This window comes from Pseudopodoces humilis, chromosome 6 (genome assembly GCF_049639895.1).
Source record: "Pseudopodoces humilis isolate 2021_Gansu_Grassland_sample_001 chromosome 6, ASM4963989v1, whole genome shotgun sequence".
Taxonomy (NCBI): domain Eukaryota; kingdom Metazoa; phylum Chordata; class Aves; order Passeriformes; family Paridae; genus Pseudopodoces; species Pseudopodoces humilis.
Window position 1 is genome coordinate 11,617,794 of NC_142205.1, and position 25,668 is coordinate 11,643,461.

At 36.7% G+C, this 25,668-nt stretch overlaps 1 protein-coding gene across 5 annotated transcripts in view; it reads right to left on the reverse strand.

The window, feature by feature from the left end:
• KIAA0232 (KIAA0232 ortholog) overlaps positions 1 to 25,668 on the reverse strand; it is a 63,739-nt gene that overhangs the window by 20,782 nt on the left and 17,289 nt on the right. For 3 of the 5 annotated variants that reach the window (XM_014260775.2, XM_014260781.2, XM_014260767.2), the window contains 2 exons: positions 24,947 to 25,450; positions 11,458 to 11,595 (listed from right to left, as the gene is read on the reverse strand). In XM_014260775.2, the coding sequence (XP_014116250.2) occupies positions 11,458 to 11,595; positions 24,947 to 25,177 (369 nt within the window). In that variant the 5' untranslated portion in view covers positions 25,178 to 25,450. Of the gene's footprint in view, positions 1 to 11,457; positions 11,596 to 24,946; positions 25,451 to 25,668 lie in introns of those variants that run through there. The other 2 variants (XM_088056064.1, XM_088056065.1) reach the window with 2 other exon arrangements.

A 25,668-nucleotide genomic window follows, 5' to 3' on the forward strand; every position in this document is an offset into this window, starting at 1 on the left:
AATACTAATTTATACAGTCAGACTAGTTTGTTTAATTCACTGCCAGAAAAACACCCTTGAAAAATCATACAGTGAAACAATGATTTATATGCTAACTCCAAACTTTAATTATTTGCAGCCAAGTGAAAAAGAAAGCAATGTTCTATTCCTAACAGTATTGCTGCACTGAAGTGCTAAATATAAACCTTTATGCCACATACTTAACTGATGATGACTTAGCAATATCAAGCTTCAGAAGGTATCTTCCGTATCAGTAAATTTACCAGTATAAATTAAATCATTTAGCAAGAACCAAGCAGGACAGTAATAAGGACAAAGCTAGTTGTAATAATTTGTCACTTTATGCCTATATCACTTTTGACTCCCCCTTCTTCCCTCAAAAAGGTCAACAGAGGAGGAGCTGGCCTTGGTTTTCCTTAGCTCCCCCAACTGTCTAATCAAACAGACACCTGTAGCAAACACTCCAAGGAATACAGATTCACTGCCTTAATATAACACCATGCTAAAAAAACACCCTAACCAGCAACAAAATGCTTACCATTACACCGAAGAAGTGAAAACTTTTGGAATCAAACGTTCATTTCCTCCTGTACCATGAAATTAATACTTGAGTCAGCTGACGCGCCGCCCGCTGTCCTGCACAGCGCTGAAGGAGACAGCGCTGGCTTTAAAAAAGGGGGGTGGGACCCACTGTGCAGAATGCCAGGACTCTGGAGACCCCCTGCTCAACTTCTTCCTGCAGCACATGAAAACGTGCTGCCAACTTAATGTAATGAATGCCATGGCAGTTATTTCATATGTGACACTGGTGGTCCTTGGAATATGAGATTTAGTTGTTTTTTTTTATTGTTTACCTTAAGGTGTTGTAGCTGTAACAACCCAGAGCCTGAAAGTAAGAAGTTCCAGGTACTGGCTTGGTTCAATAGGACACCGTTAGCTAACAAAACTAGGTGATCTGGTTGAAGTACTTTGCTTATGTTCAAATTTAAAGACTGTCCCCATACAATAGAAATACTGGAGCACCTTATAAACATTTTGAAATATGGAAGTTTTAGTGCCCAATTATGACTGCTTATGTAATTCCATCGTGAAAGGCTTAAATCTCAAAATTGTCTGGCCCAGATTTCTACCAACCTATTTTTCTCATTCAAATTACAAAGGACAGTGCATCATTTTTAATTAATTTTTTTTTATTTTGCATAACAATATTTCCTGCACACCACACGCATTTTATTCTGTTTTACTGTTTTTTATACATTTCTCTTTCTTTCCCCTACTTTAACATATACCCAGTTTCACCAAAAGTTCTTTTTGGCTTTTTATCAGCTGGCTGCAGCAAGGGAAGGATTACATAAAGGATAGGTGTTGTGTTACTGGCATAGGAGTGACGGTGCTAACAGATAAATTAAGCTTCTGAACTCACCCAGCGTGAACAAGAACAGTCAATCTGACTGCTGGAGTTACTGGACTCCAATAACCACTGTCTTCCTTACTGACCCCACCATGATCCTATTTGGAGCCTAATTAATGCAGTTCTGCATAATGAAGAATAAGACCAATTTAAAAAAAATAACAACAAAAGAATCCCAAAACAAAACAAAAGCTCACACACATTTTTATATGTATTTGTAAATATGTTTGGTAGTTTTCACTTCTTTTTGAGATTGGATATTTTTTTCCTAAACACACATGCACATACATACATATATAATGTCAAATATTAAATCAAAGACCTTTTGAACACACTCTACTTTGAAGTAGAGCAGCTAGAGATGACAAGTGGTAGCTCATTAGCTTAAAGCAGTCCAATTGCTTTCGTATGCACATTCACGCCTCTGTATAGCTGCATAAAATGTTCCAAGGAGATATTACATTTGTAAGTGTAGTTTCTTCTGAAATGTTTTTTTATAAATTTAAAGTATTCAGTTACATTGTGAACCATGGAAAAATACCTGTATTATATACACCAAACTGAAATTCACTAAAAACTGTTGCCTATGTAAACAGTGGGCACTGGCTTCTATGTTTTCTAAGTTTTGAATAAGAATCTGTGAAACATTAGCTCCCCTCATATGCTTGACAAATCACTTTAATTCTTAACTGATATTCACCTCTGCTAGCAGGTTACTTCTGAATATTGTAGACAAGCACAGTACAGTCAACAACCAGAAAATTTAAGAAGTTTTTCCTAAATTTCATCAAAAACAGCACCACTATTATTTCACACAGCTATACTATGGAACTGAGAAGGAGATTGTTCAACAAAATTTTTAATTTTCACTGAGTTTTCACCTCTTCCCATCACCCAGTAATACCTGGTTATGAGTCTCATATTTCCAACAAAAAAATACCATGCAAACATATACTTTGTCCTGCAGGTCTCTACATATGCAATAGCTAAGCCTTCTGGACAAAACAAAGGAAAACAGAATTCTCATAGCCAGTACTTAGAAGGAGATTTTCCACATCTGACAGAAACCAAAAAATTCCATCACAGATTGTACAACTCAAAGGGAAGTTGCTTTAAGGAGATGTTGATTGCCTTTAGGTTTTTGGCAGGTTCAGGTTTTTTTTGCTTCTAATCTAACATAAATTGAAAGCTTCCTCCAGAAGTTTTGAACTGTGCAGTGTAAATATTTACTAAATATGGTTTGTTACTTCAGGCTTGTAAGGTATAGCAAAAGGTCCTTGCCCCTCTTCAATCTCTTTGAAAAGCAAAAGCATTACACTTCCTTTTACTTGAACCATTAAAATAATCACTCATTTGCTACTAGGGTTTTGAGAGCTTTCTAGCTTACACTTTCAAAACAAATCTTCATTTCCCTTTCTGAAACATACAGAATTTGTTTAGGTTGGAAAGTACCTCTGGAGATCATCTAGTCCAAACCCCTGCTGAAACAGGATAAACTAGAGAACATTGAATTGACAGTCCTTTCACAGAATACAAGTTCAAACAATCTAGAAATTAAAGTAAATCAATATATTCGTAGTTTCAAATCATTGATTTCACAGGCTGTATTCTGACTGTACCAGGACTGTTTTCTCAGCATGTCTCCTGTCACCAAGTGCAGGATTAGATAGCTTTTCTATATGAATCAGCTGTTAAGCCACGTGAACTGAGTAAGGCACAAAATGTGATTCACTGCAACCACACATCTATTTCTATATTTTGTAGGATGATGAGAGAAAGTTAGAAGTCTAGGTTTTCATTTTTTAACATTCTGACACAGTATAATTCATCTGATTACAAGTACTCTCAAAAGAGGTGCTCAAGACAGACTGAAAAAAAGGACTAAAAAAAAAATCTTGGCCCAAGATCAGCACTATGAGAATGAATGAATAAATAAATCAATCCATTAAAACAGCAGCTTCCCTATGGTGTTCAACCCAGGTGGAGTTTAAAGGAATAAAATAAGATTCCAGCTTGCATTATGGAATTTTCCTCCATGATAATAAGGTGAATGACACTAAGAAATACTTAAGAGTATCTTATACTGGTACAACCTTCTTGACCCTTTAGAAGTAAGAACACAATTTAATCTTTATCTTTTCATTTGAATACATAATAATTTACAACAAAGATATTGGACCAGTCAGAAAAACTGTTTCTATTTAAAAACTTCTCTTTTTGGGGCTCATGAATACTTGATCCAGAGTAATCTTCAATCAATGTGTGACCTCAGAATATCAATTTCCAAGCAAACTGACTTAATATCACAAAAATCCAAACCATTTTAAGAAATATGAGAGCAATAGCTCTCCAACAAGGATATAAAAATACTTCCTTGCAACTCTCTTAATTCTGTCTTTGCTATTAAAACATTAGGAAAGGTAAATTACATATCTAGCACATAACTAGGATCAGGCTCAAATTTCAGAGCTATGATTCACCACGCAACACCTAAGAGAGAGAGACATAATAAATAGCACATGTTATTTACTAATTCTAGATAAAAGAGATCATCTGCCAGCTCAAATTAACTTCAAATGAACACGCTATCCCTAAATGTAGGTTACTAGAGCAGCTAATCTGACTTCTGTTATTTAAAACTTAATTCTTTTTGATCCCTCCCATAGCAGGCTACACTGAAATAGAAGTTATCCCCCCCAAGAAAGGATAATTCCTCACCAGAAACTATTCTTCCTGATTACTATTCATCACTTATAAACAAACATGCTGACTTCAAAGCCACAACAGACTTGCTATCCTTGTAAGCAGTGCTGCTGTGAGATTTCACTTAATCACAGTACTTCGGCTTGCCCATGCCAAAATGTTCTTATCTGTATTATCAATGAAATGGGAGAAACTTTTAAAGTGTGTTCCCACCAATTATGCAAAAGCTCTTTTCTGCATCAAGTGAAATGCAGAAAGGACACTTGAAATTTCTCAGCAGGTGATCTGCCAGATTCATTTAAGTTTGCTTGTCTGTATGATAAGAATTCATAATGGACCCCCAACTCAAACTTGTGGTAAAAATGATTGTTCTGCATGAAGAAAAATTATAATCTAATAAAACTTCTCTGTGATGGAACACAAGGCATTATTCAGGAGAGCTCTGTAACCAATTCCTCTAGCATTTTCCTGGCCACTCCTTTGTGCTTGAAAGATGGCGCTGCCCCTCCCTCCAAGAAATGCATAAGCCACCTTCGCTTCTGTTGCAGGCTTATCAGAGAAGCTGCTGTGAGGACAGAGCTGCCTTGCCCCAGTTTGCTCCCATTTTCATTGGAAGCGCATACAAGGTGAAAACTTTCAATCACACTGAACACCTACTCTCAGCCTCCAATACATCTATGCTATCATCTATACTATCTGAAATACTTAATGCTATGAAGCAACTTCTGTGTAGACTAAGCTCCCAAAAGGAATTTCTCCAGTTCAACAGATATCTCTTCTATGTTGAGAAAATGCATATTAAAACTGGAATAATTAGAACTTTTGTCAGCTTCAATTAATGTTGCTATTACAGACAGGAAAGCAGCTTCAGTAACATGACAAATCAGATATGCAGTACCTGATATACTGTTTAATGACATAGTCATAAAGAAAAATAAATCAATTTATTATAATTAATTTATTCTGTGATGGTTACCTGGGCAAGACAAATGACTTTCATTTCCTATATGGCGTCTAAAGTTATTTTTAAAATTCTTTCCTAAACTGTGTGTTCTGGAAACCACTAGCATTATCCCTTTCAATAGGGGCAACTGGATACAACCCAAAAGAAAGATAATATTCATTGATTTTGTGAAATGTTTTGGCATTTTCCAGTAAAATACTTTGAACAATCATCCTCAGACACACAGAAATACTTACTACTGAGCTAGTCAGGATAAATGCTTCAAAAACCATTAAGACTCTTTTGGAATCTTAACTTCAATTTTTGTTCTAATAAATTCAAATTTTCCACATGCACTTCACCTTTCTGATTTGTTAACATGGCTTTTACACAACTTGATTCATTCTTGCGCTGTCCCATTATCTTTACTTTAACACTCTCACTCATGTCACTTCTAGTTAAACAAAAATGTGTGATTTAAATCACTCAAGAAACCACATGATGTTTTCAACCTGATTGATTCCCTGGTATCCCAGTGTAGTGGTCTGTATGTATTACCAAATTAGTATTGGCTTACATGAGAGAAGCAGGGAACAGTGATTAAAATTAATTTTAAATAATTTATTTAAGGTGCCATTATACTTAAGAGGAAAAGACCCCACCATTCCCTTGCTACAAACTCCAGAAGTCATTTTTCCTCAGCTCTCACCTATCACTCTTGCAAAGTACAAGGCAGATTATGCAACACTGCCTTGGTCTAAATGGCACACAGATACCATAATCTCTGGAGGCAGCAATAGCTGCTCTGAGTAACCCATCAATAAAAACATGCTCAGATGTACAATCATAACCAATTGATTAATTTGGCCTGGTTAGCAGATTATTTCTTCAAAGAAGATTTATGTGCAGAACTGTAGTAACTGCATGGATGCCCCACCCTGCAAATGTTGAAGGCCAGGTTGGATGGGGCTCCAAGCAAACTGATCTAGCGGAAGGTGCCCCTGCCCATGGTAGGAGGTTGGAATGAGATGATCTTTAAGGATCCTTCCAACCCAAACCATTCTAGGATTCTATGATTCTGTGAAAGTTTGACAGTTCTGCACTTCGAGTAAGAAAGATGACAAACATTAAGAAAATTTTTAAAAAATCTTATTTTAGACACATCTCAAGTTCGTGCTGAAAGGAAGGCACATTTGAGAATAAAATTATCATTTTAAATTTTTAACCAAACTGCTCACTAGAGCCACACTTGTTCCTCTATGTGGTCCTATATGATAACACAAGTATCAAAAGAGTTAGATTCCCCCCTCATGATTCAAAGTAAGCAAAGCCAATGCTCTATGCTGTTAGCATGCCCACACCTGACTACATTTAAAAGAAATTACTGTTATGAAGTTTCACCAATTATGTTTCCATGTTACCACCAAGCAGTAATTACTTAGAAGAGTGGGATGGAAAGCACTGTGTGTTCTTGTCAAATATATTAGAGCAGCTCTCTTTCAAAATTCATCACGGAATCTATCAACCAAGACTAGCTCCTGTTTTAACATGTTGCACACAGAACTCATGGCAGTTAGCAGATTTTGAGAGCTTGGTTAGTTCAGAATGGACCACATTGCCTGAACCCCATTACGACAGGCCTTGGGAGATCAGCATTGGACACTAGGAATATCTCAGGATATGCTGTGGAACAGCTTAGGTAAAGTGGCCCCCTACACTGGGAGAAAGAAAGAGTCTTGGAGCATTGGTTTCATCAGTGCAGAAAGTAAGATCCACAGGAAACTGTCTCCTTTTCTCATTCTTAAGAAGTGCTCACACATTTCAGCAGAAGGACACAGCAACTTCTTTAACTGAAACTCTGGCACCATCTTGGGGTGCAGCTTCATGTGTCACACTGCAAGCCTTCAGTGAATGAACTGCCCTTCACAGGAACCGCAACGGCACAGCTGGAGACCTGCTTGCTCTATTGAACAATGCAAATTTTACCAGAAAAGTAGTCAGGTACAAGCTAATTAAGCTTGGATTTGTGACCAATGCATAGGCACATAAGTAATTTCAATATTATTACTAGGAAATGTATCTGTCAAAAAGTCTTACATGTATCAGTCTCTGTAAGTAACCTAATTCCAACCTTGCTTACAGTATCCACCTTGTAAAAAGTAACACGTGAATTTCTAAACTCTAATTTATATAACAAATTTCTGTGTCTCAAAGATACTGGTTTTCTTTTTACAGTAACGAGACAAGTAATGACAAGTTTCATTTTTCAAATACAAAATAATGTACTTTCAGAATTAGGAGGTTAAAAAAAAAGAAAAAAAGAATCACCACTTGCATGTGAACAAACTGTGTTTCAGATAGTAACTACAAATAACAACAAAACATCAAGTTATTTAATGCTGACAGATCAGCTGTTTTTACTCAAAATTTGAGGCAGTAATTTAAGGATAATATTTCTTATTGTCATCAAAAGACTTTTATATAAATATTCTCCAGTCCTAAACATTAGGGTTTTTTACCTTATGTCACAACAGAACGAATATCCCTACTTGACCAGTTAATTGCAATCCAACATTTTAAAATTTCTTCCATACTTCAGCAGAATAAAAATTAAGACAAAATCTCTGCTCAATGTCAATATTAACAAGCTTTTTAAAATTTGAGCAATTCTTCAGCACGTCTTTAAACTCCTATTTGAGTGCTTCAGAAAAAAATAAACTTCAGAACTACAGTAAGAATAGTAATTGATTGCTACATTAAAGTACTTGTCTTAAAAGTCTTTCTCACCATCATTCTGTCTCCATTTTCTGGCAAGCTGCAATGTACTTACATTTCCTCTGCTCTTGACTGCTTCAAGAGCATCTGCAACTAAAGACTCATTCATACGAATATAGACAATTTGAGACACCAAAATGCTTGTCACACAAAAAATAATGTCCTCAGAATGTACATACATTAACAATTTGCATTCTTACATGTACTAGATGGTGTCTGTCAAATCAGGCCTCCCGTCACAAACACATCTAGTCCACAACAGACTGCCATGGCAAAGACACTGTGAGACACAACAGCTTCCCTGACTTGTCATTCTTCACAATGTAGGAAACATTTTAGAAATCAACACCGAACTTAGGCTTGCTCCTTCAAGTCAGACGTTTGTTTTCAGTACTGTGAAATTAAAACTAGAACTTTAGATTTCTGTCTCAGATTAGCATTTTACAGTATTACTCTTTTTAACATGAGAGGAAGGACTGAATTCAACTAAGCTACTAAATTAAGTACACTCTAAGAATGAATGCTGTGGAAATGAAAATCCACAAGAGGTGATTTCAAAATACTTGTTCCAACCACTAAATGAAAGTGACAAAAAAGTACTTACTGCTATTAAGCCAGTTTTCATATAATTTATTTTATTACTTCCTCTCTCCATCAAGCACTTTTTTGAAGTGATCACCAAATTTTAAGGCTTTTGGTTACTGGTAGGAGGTGGAGGCAGTCTGTCTGCCATTTCTTAACATGCTATTGGCTTAAAAAATTAAATGCAAAAATCAAAATTACATTAACTGTATCTCTGTAATTTCCTATGACAGATAGAAAAGTTACTACTGACACTCATTACTTTTTTATCCTCTGCACACTTTTCTCTCTAAAACGATCAGGCTGCAAAATCCTACAGTCTTCACTGAATTGCCATCCTATTCTGGCTCTTCTCTGTGTGTTTGTGTGTGCCTATATACGTGTGTCTATATACTCTCTCTATAGACACACACAGGGTAAACACTGTAATCACTTCTCTTAAATACAATTTTATTTAAATATATTCAAGCTGAAATCCACTAAGACTTTCTTCCAGTTACTCCCAATAAAGGGGTTCAAACTTGCTTGTTTTGCTCTAATACTAAGGTTGAAAGAAGAGGTTAGGCTGGAAGAGCAAGTGTTCCATACCCATGTGAGCAGATTGGCATTTCTGCATCCACCTACTTTGAAAAAGAGATCACAGAAGGTAAGCAAAACTATAAATAAGCTCCATAACTGCCCATATGGACTATTTATCAGGCCACTTGCAAAAAGAGAACATCCTAATGAATACATCTACCTCATCTGACAACAGAAAAAAAATCACAGGTAAACATTTTTCAGATGATTCAAAAAACTATTTTAAAAAATTCAAGTGGGACTGGAAAAAAAGTATTTATTTGTATCTCAACAATTTTTATAAATACTCCTTACACACAACTGATCTACAATTTCAACTACAGAATATTTTTATCTTTTCGTAGAGACAAAACCACAAACACTGTATGGAGCAACTTGAATGCCTCAGCAGAAATAGCATTTTATCATCTTTCACAGTCCAAAATCTATTCATTATTCCAATCAGATCAGCACACAAACTTGCATACAAAAACCCAACAACATGAGAAATGTGTTTGAAAACTCAGAAATAAGAGATATCTTACAAGTTACTTTAAAGCATTACTAGCATTTAAGCAGGATCACCCTTCTCTTTAATTCTGGAGGAAAAAATAAAGTGTATTTCTTTCATGCAATGCATGTGTTAAACTACCTACAGAGGAGCTTTAAGTCAAAGCTTTTTAAAAAAGGCTTAAAGGTTCAATTCTGTGTTTGAATATACATTATAAAAATTATGACTGCAATTTCATTAATGACAATGTGCAAGCTTAATTGTCTAAGCGGGCAACAGAAGTCAAAACAGCTCTGAAATAACTCAAGTATACAGGTTGCAGATTATAGGTTAATGTTGAACACTAAAAATTTGATAAGGTGACAGGGGTCAAAAGTGAAGTTATTTTTCAACCTTTCAGGTCCCAAGTATTTTTATTCTTTCAAAACTGTAGTTGAATAGTTTCTTCCCTTCTCTGTTATAGGTTATTATCAAATTCACCTCCTCCCTTTTGCTCTGCAACTAAATTTCTCTATATAACATAAATTTAGTTCTAAGTGATGATTCTTGATTTTTAGCTATGTGGAGACACATCAAGAGTATAATTTCTGAAGTGAAGAATCGATCATCAGTATTCCTGTAGTCTGTGTATGAGTCCTACATTTTATTGTTCATAAAATGAGTAAACAAAGACAAACATATTCTCAAGAAAGACATTATTTCTTGAAATTATTTCTCCATATTTGTTTCATATTCAAATTAACTTCTATGGTAGTTAGAATGCTGACCTCAATATTCTATAACTATGAGAGCAGAGCAAATTACCAACAAAATTGTACTTTGCATCACTTTGTTAGGATAATAAGTAATGGGAAAATGGGAGTTCAGAAATCTCCCACTTAGTCAATTAGCAATTTAGTAACTGAACAAGTACTCAAGTAGCTTCAGAGTGAGCCAGAATGTAATGTTAATGCTGCTGAAGGTGGTGGGAATAAGCACCAAATCTTCCCCACTTCCTTGATTACTCTTCCACAGCCTTACTGGCAAGAGTGTCTGTGCCACAAGTCTGACCAGGAAACCTCTCTGGGTGAACATTTCCTCTGCCCCAACCAGGTTAATCTCAGGAAACTGATTCACTTTCCCAAACCAGTTCCCCACATAACCACCCAAATGCTTGTGCAAGCATCAGCTATGACTAGGAAGGTATGTAGAGCAATAATGCAACCAGGCTGCATAGGTGGGGTAGTTTCTTCTTACAGCAGTGACAGATCAGAGTATTTATCATTCTGTAAACTAAAAAACAGTTTCTCATTTTTGCCGTCTGAAAAATCTCTCTGGAGAGCTTCCTTTGACTTGTGCTACAGATCATTCTTTCTTTCTAAATATTGCCTTCAACTGCTTCTCCCTTTGTCCATTTTTCTGCTCAAATACACAATATCTGCTGCCTTGCTGTCTTCCTTCAACCTGCAGCCTTCACCTTTCCTCAGCTGCTCTAGTCAGTGCATTTCACTTCCACTCAATCATGTAATCTGGAAAGTGAACATTTGCTACTATACATGGCTTTTTATCTAGGAATTCTGGATTACACATGTTGCATTCGCAGAGCAAGATGGCTTTTTGCCCACATATTCCAGTCCTTTCTATTCACACACAACACAAAGTCCAAGTCAACTTAGAATTTTTAGAATTACCTTTATGCAAAGCTTTGTGGTTATTTCAACTCAAATGGGTGCACTGCAACTGACCTGACAATAAGACTAGAGGGTTTACAGAAAGGAAAGCATGACACTACATAGTACAGAATCTCTTGTGAAATCATCCCAACATACATGGATTTCATAATTTCCTAAATAAAAATAAAGAATTTTTGGAGAACTCTTGGCAAACTAGCACTTTAAGAAGCCACAAATTAAAAGATAAGCATCACAAGCCAAATATATCTAGCACAAAGAAGGACATAAAGCCTTAAGAATCTATTAAATAGTCCAAACTTACTTCATCAGAAGCAGAGCGAAGACACTGGACAGCAGCCTGTTTTTTCATTTCCTCTAGTGTTAGATCAGAGCACTTTTTCTTACTCTTTCCCCATTTCTTGTAAGCTCCCTTTTCCCAGCCCAGGAAGATGTCATTCTCCTAAAATCAAATAAATAAATTACATTATTTAAATACAGCAATATCTCAGTACCATAGCAAAATAGGACTACAACAGGACTACAAGTAACATACTGTGGGAAATGAAACCAACCCCTTTCTATCTGCTGTAAACTACTTTTTGCCAAATTAAAGATTAGTTTGATTACAAAAAAACTTACTATTCAGAAAAGCACATGCATCTTTCACAGCACATGGAGGCAACTCACACTTCACTGTAATATTTTCCAGTTGCAAAGTACATCCACAAATGCAATTTTACGGTTGAATGTTTTACTGCAATTTACACAAAATGTTAGTTTCACTGACCTCTCAAATAATGAGAATGAAAAGCAAGTAGTTCTGAGTTAAGATTGAACTTAAAAGAAAGTTAAACAAGCCAGAAGAAGAAAATGCAGTGTTAAATCCTGAAGCCTTCAACTCAGTGTTAAAATGAACATGATTACAGCTGGAGAAAACAGTACCCATCATAAAATAAACCTGAACTATCTCAGAAAAAAATTCTGATAACTGAGAAGTGATGATGAGTAGGAGGGATCAGCTTTTAATACATGGAAGAACAATGAAGAACAATAAAATCAAAGTAGAATACTACTGTATTATATCCAATCATCTGAAGATACGGAGTGTCCCTTTTATATGGCTTTTCACAATTTACAGAATTTATTACCAGTCTTGCACGTTCTTCACTGTCTGTTCACATACATGTACATGATTTCCCATATTCATCTCATGAAAGAAATATTCTGGCTATCAGTAAAATAGTCTTTAACATCTTAAAATGTATGCTTGTCTAAAATTGTCCTCTTCAAAGAGATCCACAAATATCTGATGCTTTTCAGCCTACCTGTTTCAACCCTTTCAATATATCTGTTATTGCTTCCAAAGAAAACCAGGCTAAGGCTACCCTCATTTAAAAGAACTCTTAATTCCCCACGGTTTCAAAAAAAAGTAAAAGCAAGTTGTCAGTACAAATAACTGTCCCTGTGCAATCAAAGAACAAGATGGGTAAAAAATGGGGGCCAAGAGAAACCAATCATCTTCAGAAGCAGCCACCACGGGGCTGCCATGTGTGACTTCACATGAAGGAGCAGAGCAATTTGCTGGATTTGCTGCTTCAAGTCTTATTTGAGCACCAAAACTGGAGAATTACATCTAGTGCTGAAAGAACAAAAAGCTACCAGTCACTGGTTTTCCTATCACTTGTGCAAGGTGCCAGTGATTCACTTAAAACAGTTTAACTGTTTTTAAGTAAACTTAAAGTTTGAATAGGCTACTGAAGGACTCGCAAAAGAAATAATAGAAAAAATAAGGAAGAAAAAAAAAAAGAGGTCTAAAAGCCTGTGCATATCTACAATTCATTTTTAAAAAATAAATGTTTAAGTCTTTTCCAAAACTGCAGTTTATGTATTTCTTTATACAACGAGGCTGTAGAGCACTTGAACTCTTCCCAATATTCATGTGAAAGAAAACAAACTGATGAGAACCACCTAAGCCCCACCAGCTCTCAAAAACCACCCCAACCCATTCACATGGGAACAGCTGCAAATAAGTAAATACAGATCCATTTGTGTGGTTGAAAATCCAGGTACACCAGCAAATTTGCACTGGGTTAACTTCATTTATTCTGATTTTACATGGAAAGTTCACAAAGACAACATCTGCAGTAGGAAAACATGCCCAAAATGCTATGTATTACTATTTTGCTCTATGCTAACAAAGGTTCACTTTGTACTGATACATCACAGCTTTACCAACTATCTGTCAGCAGAGCAGAAAGAACCTTCATGTTCACAGAAATTTACAAAGCATTTCATTCAGTTCTTCACACATGTAATTTGAAAAATATCTGACACTTGTCTACAAACGATGACAGTTTTCAACTTTTAAAAAATGAAAAATCTCTTTGAAGAGATATGCAATTTTTTAAATGGAGGAAGGGAAGCTAAGTGGAATTCTCTCTCAGGTCCCCACCCTAGAGCTGTGGTACCATGGTCTCATCCCTCCTTCCAGAGTGAGCTGTCTGTGCATTCTGGGAACAACATGGCTTGTCTTTCAAAATGCAATGATTGAGGACATAGCTCCAATAGAATCCTCATTTACTTTCTACCTCTTTATACAATATACACAAAAAAATTTTTGGACTCGTGGTTTTCAGTCACACCTGGCTGCCAAGTTTAAAACTTGAGTTTGGATTTTTTATCCTGGACAAACTTTTAAGTTTTATAGCCTCAGATTTTACAAGACTAGCAAACACCATTGATTACATCTATTCCATGCAAAATTTTGCAGTTTAAAATCCTCATCTCAACTACAGTATTTATCAGCATTATGTATGTCTTTGATATAGCCACGTTACTGAGGATCTTGCACCTTCTGTATACAAATCAAACACCACACCACACCCATAAAACCCTACAAGAACAGTGAAGAAAAAAAAAATCCTTAGGCATAATTTTTGTGTATCAGAACTATTCTGGATCAAAGACGTAGTTTTCACAAAGCCCAATGTTACAGTAAAATGCCTGAGAAACAAGAAAATGTAATACACCCCAGAGAGTGAGTCTGTAGAATGGTGAGACACAGAGTGATCCTCTTCTTTCATGATGACTAAATTGACAAAGAGACAACCCAGTAGTTCCCAAGGGTCTGAAAAGTACCAAGCCCATGCACAAAGACAGGTAAACTATTTCCTCCACGTGGAAAGAGTAAGCAAGGACTTCTGACCTCTTCACCTACTAGATGTTTTCATCTACTAACCATAAGAAAATAAACGTGACACCTTGTGATATGACTGAAATAAAAACATTATGAAGATCAGGGTCCACATAAATGTCAACATTAGGAAGGGAAACAAACTGTTTTTAAAAAGGAAAAGAATTTGGGAACTACAGGCCAGGCAGTGTCACTTCTGTGCCTGGCAAGATCATGGCACAGAACCTCCTGGAAACTGTACTAAAGCACATGGAAAATAAGGAGGTGACTGGTGACAGTTAACGTGGCTTCAATGAGGGAAGACCATGCCTGACAAATTTGGTGGCTTTCTATGACAGGACAACAGCTTTGGTGGATAAGGGAAGAGTATATTATGTCTACTACCTGGACCTGTGCAAAGCTTGTGACACTGTCCTTGCCTCTGGAGACATGGATTTGACAGACGGACCAACAGTGGATAAGGACTTGATTGGATGGTGACACTCAAAGAGCTGTGGTCAATGGCTTGATATCCAAGTGAAGGCCAGTGACAAGTGTTTCTCTGTATCTGTATTTTAACCAGGGTTGTTGTTTAACTGGGTCTGTTGTTTAACACCTTTGCCAGCAACGTGGACAGTGGGATCAAGTGCTCCCAAGTTTGTCAATGACACCAAACTGTGGTGCAGTTGGCACACTGGAGGGAAGGGATGCCATCCAGAGGGACCTCGACAGGTTTGAGAGGTGGGCCTGTGTGAACTTCAAGAAGTTCAACAAGGCCAAGTGCAAGAGACTCCACCCAAGCTGAAGTAAATCCAAACACAAATCCAGGCTGTGCAGAGAAAGGATCAAGAGGAGCCCAAAGAAAAGGACTTAGGGCTGATGGTTGATGAGAAATTGAACATGAGCAGCCAATGTGCAGTCACAGCCCAGAACAACTGTGTCCTGGGCTCCATCCAAAGCAATGTGGCCAGTAGGCAAAGGAAGGTGATTCTGGCCCTCTCACTCTCATGAGACCCCACCCACAGTACTGCACCCCAGGTCTGTTCCCAACATGAGAGGGACATGGACCTGTAGAAGTGAGTCCACAGAAGGGCCACAAGAGGGCTGGAACACCTCTGCTAAGAACACAGGCTGATGGAGTTTCCTAGGTTGTCTGGCCTAGAGAAGTCTCCAGGGAGACCTTACAGCACCCTCCAGGACATGAAAGCCCTGCAGGAGAGAGCTCAGGAGGGACTTCTGACAAGAGCATGGGGTAACAGCAGGGAATGTGACAGCAGGGAATGTCTTTAAACTGAAGGAGGGCAGGTTTAGATTAAATATTAGAACAAAATTCTTTACTCTGAGGGTTATAAGATGCTTGAAAGATTGCCCAGAGAAGTTGTGGCTGCCTCTTCCTGAAGGTATTCAAGGCCAGGGTAGATGGGGCTCTGAGCAACCCAGTCTTGTGGAAGGAATCCCTGACCATGGCAGGGGGCTAGGAACTAGATGGTCATTAAGATCTTTCCCAAACCAAACCATTCAACAGTTCCATGAAAAATTATATTCAAAATGGAATATAATATAATAATAGTAGTATTAATATAATAGTATATTAAAACCTTCAGTGATCTTGCCTGAAAAAATGCTTCTACTAAACTGAGATTCAGGAAAAAATCTCATAGATTGCTTAAAGCCACAGCAATGGATACCTTTACATAATGAAATTTATAATAAATACTGAGAAAGGTTTAATGGGCCAGGATCAGCTTAGACATTCCTTACAGGTTTCCTCAGACTGAGACAAAGACAAAGAGATAACACATAGATGAGATGGTTCAGAAGAAAACAGAAGAACATTGGCTCAAACTCAGCTAATATGCCCCAAAAGAAATGCAGATGAAGAGTATATTTCGGAGAGCAATGTAAATTTTCTCCATGGCAAAAAAACATTGCTAAACACAGAACAGAGAGGACTGGGGAACATTCTTTAATGTAACTCCAAATCCAGGTATTGTCAGGGAAAAATTCATCACAGACTTCTGGTGAAAAACCAGGGAACCACCTAGCCACTACAGTCACCTCTTTTGCAGTTGTTACAACCAGAACATTGTAACCCTGTGGAGCCCGACTGTAACAGACCAGCTGATAATGCAGCAGATCACAACATGCACTGCTATGACCTCAGGGTACCTGGGACTGATGGCAGGCAGGGAAGAATTCTACTTATCAAAACCAACCAATCCAAGTATAAAATCCTGTAATCTGAGTTTCTGTCAGTTATAAACTTTTGCTTATAATCCTAACAGTTTGAAAGGGCAGTCTGTGATGTTCACTAATTAGAAATTACTTCTAGGCTAAAACTAAGGAGAATAAATTTGTCACACCCACTCCAAAGAATGAGAGAACATGCAAATGCTGCATCTGTTAAAATCTTATGTTTGTTGAGCAGACTGCCTTTAGACTTTTCCCATTAAAGTAAAAGTAGAAAAGAAGAAAATTTAGCAAGGCTAGAGCTAGAGCTATAAAGACATCATTTTACTTACACGTCTGACTTACACTGCAGAAAAGAAAGCCAGGAACTCAACAGAAACTGTCACTACAGAGTCAAGGTGTCTGAAAGGGACTGGAGGAGTTATTTTGTAGCATTTATGGTTGCTTTCTTGGATTTAGAGATAGAGTTGTGTGGCAAGCATCACAGACCACTGTGATCATCTGATTTCAGAGAATATAGGCAGCACACATCTATGCTTGGAGAAATGTAGGAAGTGTACTGTCATGCAATGGTCTATACCCGAAGAACACAAAGGAAGTATCTCAATTATCCTCAGAAATCCAAATAATACAATTGTATCAGCACAGAGGTGGCTGCAAAGAAATCATGACTCTTAGGAGTACTCACCAACCTGGCACTTGAGATTCCATATCTGCTTTGTATTATGTAAGCCTTTGTCCGAATACATTAGTAGTCACAACTTAATAAAAAAGGAACAAGCAGCTCAACATGATCACTCACACCAATACAAACACAGCAGAGAGTGTGGAAATACCGTTTCTCAGCACAGTCCTTGGGAATGAAAGCTTTTCAGCCGAAGGTGACTGTCCTGGAACCCACAGAGTTTGCAGAAATACAAAACCCCTACAAGTCTACTGCTGAGTTCCAATCCCTGCCACTACAATTCCCACCCCTAAAGAAAAACAGAGAATACAAACTCATAGTCCATGATACTCCAAACTTGTCCTGTATCTAACAGTCACTGTACAGAGAAATATAGAACAGATCACTTGCTGCAGAAGATAAATGCGAACTAAAAATCAATAAATAAGTTTCCTGAGCCACATGCTTTTATTATAAAAGACATTTCAGCCATCTTCCATTGCTTAAGCGAAGAGGAATCCATATCCATCTAATTTCTCTCGAAAAACTAAAATTGTGCCAAAAAAGTTACTTCCCAAAATTTTAATTATATAGTCCTCAGCTATAGTCCCCCATTCCTAGAAAAGGATGAAAAGCATGACCACAGCAAAGTTTTCTTCTATGGACTTTTAAATTTGGTTAACTGAGCTTTTAGAAAGTGGTTTAACTTTTGTATGAATAAGCTTTATGGGCATATTAATTTCAAGATACACTACCATTTTCTAAATATGTTTAATCAGTCCTTTCTTCAGTTTACATGCTTATATATGGGAAGAAGAAGGGGATTAATCCCATTGCTGCAAACATACACATTTGAGTAATCTAAGGATTTCAAATTAGTCATATAAAAAAGTACAGCTAACAGTCTTGGTCTCACAGTAACCCCCCCACCTATTCTTTTCTTCATACACTGACTCCCACAGCTTGAAATTTACATACTTAATTGGGGTCCTGACTTAAAAACCTGCGGTCAGGAAATTTAAAAAATTGTTCCTACAGGACTGTTAAACAGCTTAATAAGCAAATTATTAGCACAAACACAAACTAAACGGAAAATGCTTTGCATGCAAGAAATTTATTTCTACATGTTGATGGTGAACTTCGAAACTTTACTGACACTTGTTTACAGCAGTCACGCAACATTTCCCTACTGTAGCTGAACCCACTCTGCATATTGTAATGCATTATGAAAAAATGTGTTTGAGTGACCCAAAAGTATTTCTTAGGGATGATAAAAGAATAGGTGTAATTATACTAGAAGCACACTGTTATTTTTGTCAAATAGGCATACCAGCCAAATTTACATTTTAGACATGTTAGTGGAATGCAGAGGACCACATCCTCATTTCTCCTCCTCACTTTAGGTTATGGATGAGGCACACACAAAACCCCACATCCTCTTTCCCCCAAAATATACATGGGAAAAACTAGTATCTATTACTAGAATATAAAACCAGACATCAGGTCCCTCTACTGGGTTAATATGGGATGGCAGGAGAACAAACAGCCCACATTCCACTTGATCTGGGAACCTAGCAAGTGCGTCCCAAGTTCAGTCACCAAAGTGTCCTGTGTCATTAGCACATGCAAGCCAAACATAGACTAACGGTGGCAATGATATCCCCACCCCAGGGCAGAGGGAGAGGCCAAAATAATTTATAGACTTAAAATCACAAGGTAAAGCTCTAAAATATATCACATGTGGACTGAGGTGTCTCTTCTGCTGCTCTCCTCTTAATATAAAAACAAAACTACATTTTGGACTTTAAATATATAAGTGAAAACGATAAAAAAGCAAGAATAAAAACTATGATCAGAGTCACCAAAAGTGTAACTATTATTCTGAATACTTTTTCTGCCTCCATATAAAAGATTACCTGAATGGAACTACTTCAAATCAGTCTACAAATAATTAAGTCTTCCTGCAAAAAAAGCCTCCCTGTTAAAAACTGAAAAATCAAAAGCAAAAATCTCAACCTGGTCACAGAAGTACACAGTTTGCAGTGCAATAGCAAATTAATTCTGAGAGTTAGGAAAACATCATCTTAAAAAAAAAAAAAAAAGTATTTTTACTTTTGAGCTTCAGAAAAAAACTGTTAACTTCCAAAAATGAGTTGAAAGAAGTAGATCAAAAGCAGCAGAAGACACTTGATATGGAAAGTATGCATAACAAATGCATTTCGATCTTCCGGCTGCATGACCAAAGGCTTGCAAACAAAGCCTTTATCTCACAGAATGTCTAGCTGATAGGTTTTGGACTTTTTTAAATAAAGGCTCTATCCCTCCAAAAAGGAGAACAGTCTACAGGAACAAGTCTATGGCTCTAAACCATAAATTTGGTATATTCAAAATCAGCTAGGCTTACAAATAGTATGTGAAAGATACAACACAGAACACTGATTTTAATACTGTACAAAGAAAGATCAATGAAATAATGTTTCACACAAAGTATATTTTAAGGCAATGCCTTCTGCTTTGCACAGATTATACTATCTCAATGCAATATTTACTGTATCACAAACTGGTTTGAGAACACATGCATCTACAAATATATTCTTAATTAGCATTTAAACAACAAACAAATCTTAAAAGCACCTATTTGGTTTGGCACTAGGAAACTAAGAGCAAGGCATTCTGATTAAAAGTAAGTTTAGTGTGAAGTCAAAAGGCTGTCTCACAGTGTTTAGATCTCCAACAACAGCAATTCTGTGGGTCTCCAAAAGTCAAAAAAAACCTTGACAGCAATTTCGTGATTTTCCGCTTAATTTATCATTTATTCCAAAGTAAGTAAATTCAGTAATGAAATGCAAATGATGAAATCATGTATACATGGCAGAAACATTCTGCACTTTATTTACATTAAACAATCTGTAAATCCACACAAATTTTATGAGGTTTTCCTTAATGGACCAAAAGTGACTAAAAAGTCATTTATTTCAGCACAAAATATCAGTGATTTCCAAACATTTTGAAGAGACCATTGATAGGCTTCAAATCTTAAAAAAACAAAAACAAAACAAACTGAACCAAATAAACCCCCTAACAAACCTAAATAATGAGTATCTTATATAGCATGGTTCAAGAGATTTTTTTTTTAGTAACCTTTAGGCCACGTAGACATCTAATATATGTGTAAATCAATTTAAGAATTGTTCTTTAGAAAGACTGTATGCAAGCAACATCTTTGGTTGTAGGAAAAAAAGGGCAAGTCCACTGAACTCCTTACTTGTCTTCTTATATGATGAACCTGAACTGGCCACAAAACCTCCAAAACTATTTCTATGAACTGTATCACAGGAATCAAGGAAAACATGCAAACCCAGCTCATACTATCATTGTATTTCCTACTCCATCAGTCAGTACTGGGGGAAAAAAATCCCAAAGAGCTTCCTACTTCCACCCACTTAAACCCTCCCACCAGCAATATCATTGCTGCCAAAGAAACCTGAGGGGAGAGGGAAATTAAAAAAAGTAAGAGTACACAGTAAGAATGAAGGAGTTCTTAAGAACTTTCACATCTTGGGCTCCTAGACTCACTTCCAAAAGTAGCAAGTATGGCTTGGATAAGAATTGTGCTCTGGGTGCCAACAATAACTAAGTTACCTTCAGTACTTGCTTATTTAAAAACAAACAAACATGCATTTAGAGTGTGTATATTGAGAGAATTTTACGGTAATTCTTTATAAGTATGTATAACACATGTATAACCATAGCAGTCCTGAAGACACAGTAAAATTTACCATAAACAAGACTCCTTTCTTGGAAATTCTCTATTTCTTTCAAATACAGCTGGGCAAAACATACTGGCTTATAAATTTTCCCAATATTTTAATAGCTATTTCAGTTTAAGCCAATGAGCCAGAATAGAAATTGCAAACATTCCATTAAAATTTGGTTGCAGTGTATTAGGGTTTTACTTCCACCTATGTTTTCTGTACTTGTAAAAATCTGCTATGAACTCTCTGGAAACACATGACTTACGAGTCTAACATTTTGTGATACTGAGTCCGAATCCATATAACGATACCCAACATAGACCATTCTAATTGGGCAAGGCATTGAAGTAAAATCAGTAACAAACCCAAACAAAATACAAACAAAAAAACCACCACCCTCATATACATCCAAAAATGGGGAAGGAGAACCAACACAACTCCCCACACACACATTCTTAGTCTTATCTTCTACCCTGACATCAAACTAGCACACTGTACAAAAACAGATAATATTGGAGAAAACCACACAAATCTGCATCAGAGTAACACTGGAGAAACCCACAGAAGACTGCATCTGAATCAAGACCAAAACCCACATATTAAATATTAATAACAGAGCAGAAGGGAACATCCTGCTTATTCTCGAAAATAACCCTAAAGATCTAATCAATCAAGAATCCCATAGTCAATCAAGATTCCCATATACTTTTGCAATTCTTATTTTAGCTGTAAACAGAAATGACTGAAAATGTGATAACAGTGATATCTTAAATAGCTGTGTATGCCTAGTAAGGTTGGGAATGGTTTTTTTTACTTATTTTTGATACTAAATCTTTTTGTATTTACCTGACAGAACCTCAGTCCAGACTTCAAAGTTCCATTTCCCTGCTACACTTGATGACACCAGAACACTATAAAGCACTGAAGGAGGATCCCTGAAGCAACTCTAACAGTGCTAATGATACCATCAACATTCTGAGGTGGAAAGATCTTAACGACTCTCTTAGCTTCAGTCTGTAACATTTCTAATGAAGATGACAGTATCCATAAGATTAAGATTTCCTAAATTAGTCCTCTTCACTACCAGCCCACAAAAAAGCAAACTGCAATGGATTATTCCTATGTATAACCCCATTGTGAGGCCACACATTCCTTGTAACCTGCTCTAAAAAGAAGTCACTGCTGTATCTTGAGGAAAAAGGGATGGCTACTCACTATCCCCAAAAACAGAGCTCTAAAAGCAAAGAATCACAGAATCACATAACAGCTCAGGCTGAAATGGACCTCAAAAAATCATGTGGTCAAACCTTCCAAGGGAAAAGAAGAGTAGACAAGATTATCTAGCACCCTACTGCATCTCAAAAACCTCCAGCAACAGGGATTCTATCACATTTCCCAAGGAGGTTGTTCCAGTGAATGACTGTTCTCACAAGAAAAAAAAAAATATTTTCATATCAAGATGAAACTGCTCCCAGTGCAATATGTACCCAATTGCCCCTTGTCTTCTCCGTGTGAATAGAGTGCTTCAGCCCTCTTTGTAGCTGTCCTCTATGTTGAAGAGAAATCAATCCAATAAGTCCACCATTGAGAATAGTTATTTTCATGGAAATTTTCTTATCTTTTTAAGAATTAAAGGAATCACATGGGAGAAATAATTCTTGAGATGCCAAGGACCAAGTCTTCAATGGGAATTAATCTGGGTTAAAGGAGCTCAGCAACTCTTTTACTCCTAAATTACTTCTCATTTAGGTATTTAATTCCTGTTCTCCTTCTTGACTTCTATTTGTAAACAAGACTAGTATATGTTCTTCCCCCTTGTCTTAACATTGTACCCATCACCAAAACTGGATTGAAATTGCTTATACATAAGTACGTGTTTTAGAGTAAAGATTTTCTTGTTTCTGAGTAACTTCATTAAACCTTCACAAAACTAATTTAAAATGTCAGGCGATACAAAGAACCAGTAAGCAATAAGTAAAATAAAAATAAATTTAAAATCAATAATAAATAAATAACAAAACCAGCACATGTGTTAAAGATTTCCTCAATTTTCCATGTAAGAAATTTATACTTGCAGTCTTTACAGACTAAGCTATTTGAAAAAGAAATTAGGGAGCAGTATGTTTCATAACAGGTGCATCTGATCATTACTACTGAATGTAATCCCAAAACGAAATTGATATTAGGTCTCAAAACTTAGAAAATGCTTATTTGAAGTAGGGCAAACAAACACCCTAAGTAAAAGTATGTTATAAACAGGATCAAATTCAAGGAGGTGGAAAAAATCTTCCAACTTCAAAGTCCAGTATTGTTCAGAAGACATCCTGTACATTGGTACCACAGTGCCCACTCAGCAACACAGGTTTTGGCTACCCTGTCAGCATGTGGTATTCTTCTCCCTTTGGCTCATTAGGTTCAGATAATCGACTTGGAAAAAGAACAGACACATTCCTTAAAGCTCTGTTATCAAACCCACAAAGAATCCAGTTAAGGAATCAAAACGAGAAATAAACTGAATGAGATTTTCATAATATAGTTATCCTGCTTCTTGCAAAGCCTGATAAAAAGAAAACTAATTTTGGCACTTCAGTAATTTGATATATCACAGTAGCAACTTCAAAGTTATGACTGTAGTCTGAAATGGACTGAAAAGAAACAGGTCTTCATTTCCCCAAGGCCACTGGCCTATCTCTAAAGCTCCTCAAGTTCTCATGTGGTTTCAATTGGTTTCGTTTTCAATGTCCTCATCCCACATGCTCCTTTCAAACAGGTTTTGGAACCTTTTTCTGCCCCCTTCTACATACAGCTATTCATGCCTGACCAAGACACACATGTTAAGATACATTCCAGAAAGCGCTTACACTGGGTTTTTTTAATTATATGTAATCATGGGGTTGTTGCTGATGTCACCTGCTGGTGCCAGATACACTTTTGAATAAAAAGAAACAAAAAAACTTCTACAGATACAAGTTTTCTGCTTTGCATAAGGGAAGCATGAAGGCTTTTATGCACAGTAATGGCTGCTAAGAGTTCAAAAACTGGCAGCATCTGAGATGAGTTTTTTGTGCTTCAGTTACACTTATATCTATCTCACAATGACCTGCTCTGCTCTTGCTGGATTTTTAAAATTATAAACTAGGTGAGGTGACAATGGACGTTCTGAAGCAGTTAGGTAATGTCTGAAGTATAACCAAAACAGCAGTAATAAAGAAGGACTAATAATTAAGCTATCATATAATTGGTATTTGCTTTCCTTTCTTCCCACTGTCACCACAGCCACCTTCTAAGACAAAGTCTATGTTTAACAGCATCATCAGCCTTTTCTGAAAACACTGTAATTTCTCTGAGTCCTGAATTCACAAAACTCCACTACTAAAAGTATTTCTACAAAGGTGTATGATGCAGAGAAATAAAAAAAAAAAAAAAAAAAAAATATGAAAAAAAAGGAAAAAGGTATCAAGGCTGAACAGTATGTTCTAGAGTCAAAACTCTCCTGCATGCTTTTTATCAGCATTCAGCACTATTTTAGAAGAGATGAGTGATGTATGTATAATAATATATTTCAAATACCTGAACACTAAAAAATATTTGGTGGGTGTTTATTCTTTACTGAAAATAGCACAACATGAAATCTATGGGAAGTGATGGGAGGGATCTACAAACTACTGTGGAGCTGGGCAATTTGACACAGTTTACAAGAATTAAATTTGTTTACTAATATTCCGATATTAAATTATGCTTATAATCCCAAGTAGTGATGGTCTCCATTTAGGACACAGATATTCCAGTGTTAAAAATTCTGATATCAATTTTAGCCATGTGAAAACGTTTAATGTCATTGCCCATACAGTAACCTAACTAATCTCAGTTCACCCATCAAATCTGACTCCTGTGTGGTTTATACCCTCCTGCCACCCACACACTTAAAGACAACCACCCCCCCAACTGAGGCATACCCAGGTATAATACACAAAACATAACTGGTACAAAAACTCACTTTCACTGGACAACATCTAAAATATGTAAATACCTGTTCCTGCAGGTCGTAGTCATAGCTATCATGCAGCAGAAGACTGAGGACATACCGAGTATAAATCATGGCATCAATGCCACACTTCTCTAGCTCTTGTCCCAGCCAGGTCTGCACTGGACCCAAAGCATGTAGCAGAGACATTTCAGAAACAGATACAGGGCCTGGATAAGAGCTTGAGGAGCTTTCAGATGGCAAACCATCCACAACAACTGTACAGATAGGGCGCATGAATCTAGGTGGTTGGCATCCTTATAACGTGAAGCATTTTCTGTAGTTGATTTTCCGTCGATATCTGGAGGTGATTTTCACTCCAGTAAATAGGAGAGAGGCTTGACTTCTAGGACAATCATTTATATTTCCTGGCTGTTAGCCGACTAGAGACGAACATCACTCTTCAGGCATGACCAGTGAATAAACTAAATCCTAATAGCAAACACATATGTAGATGTGTTTTTCTACCTTAATTTCACATTGAGGCCAGATGCAAGTCCCCAGCAGGACCTATAAAGAGGAAAAAATGATAAGCTGTGACAATATGTATCCATACATGAATAATATTAAACAGTGAAAAAAACCACCCAAAGTAGAAAGCAGTCATTTACATACTGGTTACTCCAAACATATTGTACATCTACTCAGCATCATATTGAAGAGTGACAGAAATTATTACAAGTTGAAAGGTCACTTTTAGAAAAGGTACTTTTTACTGTAGGAAGAGA